Source organism: Helianthus annuus, chromosome 7, assembly GCF_002127325.2.
Source record: "Helianthus annuus cultivar XRQ/B chromosome 7, HanXRQr2.0-SUNRISE, whole genome shotgun sequence".
In the NCBI taxonomy this organism is placed as follows: Eukaryota; Viridiplantae; Streptophyta; class Magnoliopsida; order Asterales; family Asteraceae; genus Helianthus; species Helianthus annuus.
Genome location: NC_035439.2, coordinates 91279597 through 91286786, shown reverse-complemented (window position 1 = coordinate 91286786; position 7190 = coordinate 91279597). Strand labels below are relative to the sequence as shown.

Here is a 7190-nt window from a genome sequence, read left to right as displayed (position 1 = left end):
ATATAAATTTAATTTGATTTTCGTTTGTTTTACATGATCCGACCAGACCCGATACGAACCTATTTTTTTACTTATATACCTAGGGGACTAAAATTTTTAAAAATGTTCCACACCCCCATGGAAAAATTCCTGGGTCCGCCACTGACTTTGATTTATATATAAAGTAGTAACACAATAAACAATTATAAAACTTACTAATAGCCGGTTCTTCACATTTTTTAACTCAATACGAAAATATGTATAAATACTTAGACAATAAACTTGGTAGGGGCAAGAGATTTTTAGGCAAAATAATTGGTGGGGACGGATCTATATAATTTAAATTTTTCAGACTAAAATCAGAAATATTACACTTATAATCGAAACATTCGAGAGACGGATACACCCCCTTCCCTTAAAAGTTAAGCCACTGCCTAAACCTCCCTAGGCAAATGCCTCTAGCAACGTTTTTATAGAAGCCTTTTTTCTTAAATTATAATACTCTCTAAATCGATTTAACATAAACGGGAAAGTTATTTTTAAATTTCATTTAAGATATATTAAAAGTTTTTCATTTGTAAATTGTAGTATTTAATAAAAATCTAAATACATTTCTGTTCGGCTTCCTGTATATATATTAAGTATAACCTTTTCTGAAAATTAACCTATATTCAATTTTATTATGTGCTGTAATATGTAAAAAAAAAACATTTTATATTGAATAAAATTCAGTTTTAATAAAATTTAAATTGAATGTAACATAAAAAAGCTGAACATAATTTCTATATTTAATTTATATTAAATTTGAAATGTTATAAATTTTTAGAGTACAACTAAATTATATTTTAAATCAAAAGTAAAAAGAAAAAAAACTCATGTCAAATTGTGTCAGCTGAGTGGGAAGAAGTGAAGAACCCGGGGTTACAAATCAAGAAACTAAACTTTAAAAAGAAAAAAAAAAATTCAAGAATTGTTTAAAAACTAGTTATGAGACTCACGTGTTGCGCGAATAAAAACTCAGTCGATTTCGGTACACTCGCTATAGCAAAGGAAACATAGTTCGATTCTTAAAAAAATAAAAGAGAAAAAATAAATAAGTAAATACAAATAAAACAGTTAAAAAATATTAAAGAAGATAAAAAAAGAAATGATTTTATCAATTCAATTCTTTATGGTACTGATTGTATTTGATCTGTTTAATCTTGAATGAAACTCTTATCGAAACATAGACGTCAAAATAGTGGAGCCGTTCTTTTTCTTTAACATTATTTATCCGTATCAAATGTTTGAAATTTAAAAGATTGTTTCTTAATATATAGAATATATACTTGATGATATATTTGAAGATTCTTATTAATCTATAGTGTGTTAAAATGTATTTTAACTGATGTGTTTATTTCACATACTTTTGATTATCATGTTTATTAATATTGATATTAACGATAAAACTACTCTAATGTGTTTATAGTATTACTAGGTTAGAACCCCGTGTATTACACGGGTTAAATAATGTAACTTTATATGATAAATAATAAAACAATTTATCTTTAAAAATCCTGTGTTATTACACGGGTTGAATAAATGATTTTGTATATTAAATAATAAAAAAAATTATATCTTTAAGAACCCTCTGTATTGTACGGGTAAAATAATTTTATATACCAAATAATAAAAAAATATATCTTTAAAAACCGTATTACACGGATTGAATAAATGTAACTTTATATACCAAATAATAAAAAAAATTATATTTTTTAAAAAACTCCGTGCATTGCACGGGTTGTAATTTATATAGTAAATAATAAATAAAGTTATATCTTTAAAATTTCGTGTATTACTCGGGTTGAATAAATCTAATTTTATATACCAAAGAACAAAAAAGTTATGACAAAAAAAACATTGTTTTATATATTTGTAAATGTATATTTACATCATTTATGTTTTTTACATTTTGTTTCGCTTATCTAAGTATTCATTTATAAATGTATTAATCTATTTTTCTATGTTATTATATATTCTTTGCCTATTTAAGTATATATTTAAAGATCTATCCTTCTATTCTTATATATGTTTAGAGGTTTATTCTTTTTTAGATTTATAGTTTTTTTCTTATTTTAATTATATACATATAAATTTATCTTCTATTTCTTGTGATTCAACAAATAATTTTTTAGTTGATACCTAACTTTATTTAATTATATACGTAAAAATTTATCTTCTATTTCTTGTGATTCAACAAATATTTTTTAGTTGATACCTAACTTTATTCTTAATTAATATTTAAGAACTTTTAATTTTAAAATGATTATTCAACATTTAAGGATAAAATTTAATATTAATTTATTATTTATTTAATTAAGATAGGTAGGAGAGAAAATTTAACGATAAAAGGAGACTAAACTAATAATTATCTATAAGATATTAAACTAAATAATATTTAGTAGGAGATTCATTTGTAATTATATAAAAGAGATTAAATTAAAATAATAATTATCTATAAGACATTGCCTAATATGATGACAAGTGTCCTCCAAATGGTTTCTTTTATTATATAGTATAGATTTCTAAGAGGTTGTTATTAGACCGGACGGTATGGGGGACGGCCCCAGGCCCATCCTCTCGCCGCCGCCCCAAACCTTCCACCCCCTTGCTCCGTCGCCACCCCAGGCTCGTCCCCTTCATCCGCTGCTCGCCGCCCAAGCCGGGCCTCACCCACTCACACACACCTATACATACACACATACATATATATAAGGGGGTTCATCCCCCACCCCCTAGGTTCATCGCCTTTAGGCCCATCCTCACACTCGCTTACGTGGCGGTGACGTAGCGGCCCATCCTCCTCACACCATACCTTCCAGTCTTATTGGATTTCAATCAAATTTATAAAACTATTCACATCAGGATTATATCTCTTTTTCCACACTAAAAAAATTGATTTCAAAATCAATGGTGATGACTACTGGCCTTTCTCTCTATACTTCAAAGAAAAAACCACCAATCGACACCACCACCAAAATGTACCACCACGTTAGACCACCCGTAGTGGGGAAAAATTTGGGTGTTTTATGGCAAAACCACGCCCCTCCACAACCCCAAACCACCCCCATGGGCGTTTTTCTAAAAAAAATGTTTTGTCATTGTTTTTTCCACGTCATGTTCATTTTGTTTTGGCCAATGACTGTGCATCCCTTTTTGTTTGGCCAATGACGCCGCCATAGATCCAATGCGTGTTAACACAAAATTCATAAAAAGCTCTGATTTGAATGGTCTGAAATTCATATATAAACATCACCCAATTTTTTATTTTTTGAGATGATATGAGCCAGTATAACTTTCATTGAAAAACCCCTTTTGGCCAAATTACAGGATTAGTACATCACCATCTTCAAGTACTTAAAAATATCAAAATACAAATCAATCAACAAACAGATGAAAATGAGTCCAAGGGTTGAAGAACAGTGAAATACAACTTGTTTTGTTTTTTGTTTTTTTTCTTTTTCGATCACAATATGGAGCACGCCTTTTGACCCTTTCCTCCTTTCTTTTTCTTCGCCTTTGGAGGCGCCAGAACAACTTTAATGGCAGCATCGAAAACTTGCTTCACATTCTTGAAGAAAAAAAAAAATTAAAAAAAACTCGGTTTAACATAACAAATTCTCTTAAAAAAAGAAGCAGCAAAGCAAGACCGAACTTACCAACTGTGTTTTTGAACTACATTCAATGTACTCAGGAGCTTCAATTGTTTTCTTCAATTCCTCTCCCTGTAAATACTTAGGAAAAACTTAAGCTTTTATGTAGAGGTGGGTAAATGGGTCAGAATTCTGATACGGGTCGACCCATTCATATATTAACGGGTCAAAAGTTTTTGGGTATGAGTTTAGCACCTGAGCATTAGTAATGGGAGTTGCCCCAGGGTGATCTACAAAGAATTGACTGTCGTCTCGAAGATCTACAGTTCATTGAAATTCAACTCTATTAAAAAGAAGATATGTTTGAAGCAATAGTAATGGGAGGAATATATAAAAAAAATCATAAAAAGAGAAGAACAAATAAAATCTTGTATGACCCAAATCAATTCAATACTCTACATCCAAAGCTCGAAATCGGCTCATGTGTAATTTTTAAAGCTTGAGTTTGGCTCTAGATATAATTTTACAATAATATTAAGAGTAAATTGCCAAAATCGTCCCTGAGGTTTGGGCATGTTTGCCAATTTCATCCAAAACAGCTTTTTTGTACAATATTGTCCTTCACTTTTGAGACTTTTTGCCATTTTCATCCAAACGTCTAACTTGGGTTATTTTTTCTATCAGATATTTGGATGAAAATGGCGAAAAATCCTAAAAGTGAAGGGCAATATGGTACAAAAAAATTGTTTTGGATGAAACTGAGAAACGTAACCAAACCTCAGGGACGATTTTGGCAATTTACTCTAATATTAACTATGTAATATAAAATCATGAGTTAAATGCCATTTTAGTCCCTGTGGTTTGGACCATTTTGCCAGTTTAGTCCAAAGGTTTCATTTTTTGCCCGTGGGTCCAAAAAGGTTTCACCGTTTCCATTTTATTCCATTGGGTTAACTTCATCCATTATTTCTGTTAATGAGAAGGACAATTCGCAGGGGCGGAGCTACCTTATGCCGGGGGGCAACGCCCGCTACGGCTTGGCGCGGAAAAATTTGGAAAAGTTAGTGTAAATTTTGGAAAAATTTGAGGTTTTTTCGATTTCGTTACGGCTTATTTATAAAACGTTACGGCTTGGCGGATTTTCTAGATCCGCCACTGACAATTCGGTCATTTTATATGGTCGAATTGCCCTTCTAGTTAACAAAATTACATATAAAATGACCGAATTACCCTTCTCGTTAACAAAAAAATGGATGAAGTTAACACAGTGGACTAAAATGACAACGGTGAAACCTTTTTGGACCCATAGGTGAAAAATGAAACCTTTGGACTAAACTGACAAAATGACCCAAACCACAGGGACTAAAATGACATTTAACTCTGAATTCATTGTACTAAATACTAAACTTTTATATCTACAAAAAGAATAGGCTCATTTAGGCTCGGGAGTCTAATCAAGCTCAATATATAAGGTCTGGCCCGGGCTCGTTTATTAAACAAGCTTCATTCAGGCTCGAGCCTGGGTTCGGGCCCGTTTAAGCTCGGCCCAATTCGAGATTTTAGCGAGCCAACCTCGAGTAACTTGGCTCGTTTACAACCCTACCCCTATTATACGAATGAAAAGTTTTATGGCTGAAAAAATGACTCACCGAGTTTTGTCCCAACAAGAACGATTGGGACACCAGGGGCGTAATGCTTCAATTCTGGAATCCACTGATAACATAAATAACAAAAATACGCAATAACTTTTAAGTCCAAATTATCAGTTATTTTAGGAGTTACAGAAAGACGTATAAAAAAGAGGACTTTCACCTTCTTGGAGACGTTTTCATAGCTGGCTTTACTAATGAGAGAGAAGGCCAAAATGAAAACATCGGCCCCACGATAACTCAACGGTCTTAATCTGTTATAATCCTCCTGTCCTGTTTCATACAACACATGATCAATGTGTGAGTGTGAATCAAACAGATATTATGAAGTTGAATAATAGAGATTTTCAAAAGGTTACCTGCAGTGTCCCACAAGCCTAGATTAACCGTTTCGCCATTGACAACCACATTGGCACTGAAATTATCAAATACCGTTGGGACATAATCCTGTTTAAGCCACATTCAACAAAGGGTTTTAGCTCAGATGCGATGAACTCAATGTGAGGTTTAACTACAAAACATGCTTGGCTTCTAACTTTCAAATGAGCAATTTCCAAATGAATGAAAATTACTAAACAAGGTTGCTTTAAAGCTCAATTCAATGCAGAAAAAATATGAAAGTAAAAAACCGGAAAATGCTTTAAAAAATACCATCAATGTACTGGTTATTCATTAAAAAAAATGACAAAAATGTATGAAATGAAGAATCAAAATCTTCTGTTTATAAAACCAAATACATGAAAAAATTGAATCTTTCACCAAATTGATACCCAACACGAATGTGATCATTACGCTACGTCCTCTAAATAGCTAGGAGCTTTTATATCTTTGATCAATAGCCATTGGCACAGCTTTGAAGGGACCGCGCAGGGGGGGGGGGGGAGCCCCCGAACTTTTCGCTCAGTAGTGTTATATATGTAGTTTTCGTATAGAAATTTTTGGGTATATACGTTTTCGACCCCCCCCCCCCCCCACAGTTCTATAGAAATTTTTGGGTATACACGTTTTCGACGAAGGTCGAAAACGTCAAGCTTCGCCCCATCAAGAACACGAAAAAGAAGTAAAAAAAAAACTCTAGAGAAATAACCGACAAAATCAAGAAAATTCATGCAAATTCTTCATCTGCATCGCGAAAATATTAGACCAGATTAGATACGAACACAAATATCTCATCGTACCCATTTCGTAAATAAGATAATCATCAACCAAAATTCATAATCAACATCATCAAGAATAACCCAAATTATACACCCAAAAATCAGGAATCAATATAAACAGCAATAAAAATTTTTTAACAATCATATCAAGAAGAAGAAAAAACAAAAAATCCAGGAAAATTAACCATCTTTTATCAAGAATGTGAATCAAGATTATACCTTTTTTCAACAAGATTAAAAATCTTTAACCTATAAAAATGAAGAAGAAGAAAATCAAACATAACCCATAAAGAAAAGAGAAGAGAAAGATTGACCGTGGGGAATGTATTGCTGGTGTAAGAAATCAACAGACATGTCTTTCCAACAGCCCCATCACCAACTGTCACACACTTTATGAACTTTGATGCACTCATATTTCTTCAGATCTTCTTCTTCTTCTTCTTCTTCTTCTTCTACACTCAGAAGACCTGATCTGCTGATCACCCAATAACTCCCCTTTTCACCTCTTCTGTCTGTCTTCCCTTTTCCCAAGATCAAATTTACCCTTTTTTTTGTTTGAAGAATTGGATGAAATTTTGCAGCCAAATACCAAGAACAAACCCTAGTGAAATTTTGAAGGACCCATTTTGTTTTTTTTTTGGGTGGGAATTGTTTGGTTGTTGAAAGAAATGAGAATGAGAGGACCTTTGTTTTGCCGGGAAACAATGCCGTTGAATCGTTCAACAGATGATGATTTCTTGATTTTAAAAAGTTTAAAGAGTTTTTGTTGTGAA

General features: G+C 32.3%; 1 protein-coding gene across 2 annotated transcripts; it reads right to left on the bottom strand.

Annotated features, from left to right (window-relative positions):
• Positions 1-3285: 3285 nt before the first annotated feature.
• On the bottom strand, positions 3286-7190 carry LOC110899459 (rac-like GTP-binding protein RHO1). 2 transcript variants are annotated; one of them, XM_022146355.2, is made up of 7 exons: positions 6732-7190; positions 5620-5707; positions 5424-5533; positions 5261-5324; positions 3867-3931; positions 3678-3743; positions 3286-3589 (listed from the first exon to the last, which is right to left on the bottom strand). In XM_022146355.2, exons 1-7 carry the CDS (start codon positions 6828-6830, stop codon positions 3485-3487), a joined length of 597 nt encoding a protein of 198 aa, XP_022002047.1. In that variant the 5' UTR covers positions 6831-7190; the 3' UTR covers positions 3286-3484. The 2 variants fall into 2 exon arrangements, with proteins under 2 accessions (XP_022002047.1, XP_035831603.1); XM_035975710.1 differs by lacking the exon at positions 6732-7190 and adding an exon at positions 6020-6088.

Excerpts from the sequence above, each read along its gene's own strand:
- LOC110899459 (XM_022146355.2), bottom strand. The coding sequence starts at position 6,830 with ATGAGTGCATCAAAGTTCATAAAGTGTGTGACAGTTGGTGATGGGGCT. Across the intron at positions 5,325-5,423 it reads ATGAAAACGTCTCCAAGAAG|TGGATTCCAGAATTGAAGCA; the intron begins GTGAAAGTCCTC and ends TTATGTTATCAG. Across the intron at positions 3,932-5,260 it reads TCTTGTTGGGACAAAACTCG|ATCTTCGAGACGACAGTCAA; the intron begins GTGAGTCATTTT and ends AATGAACTGTAG.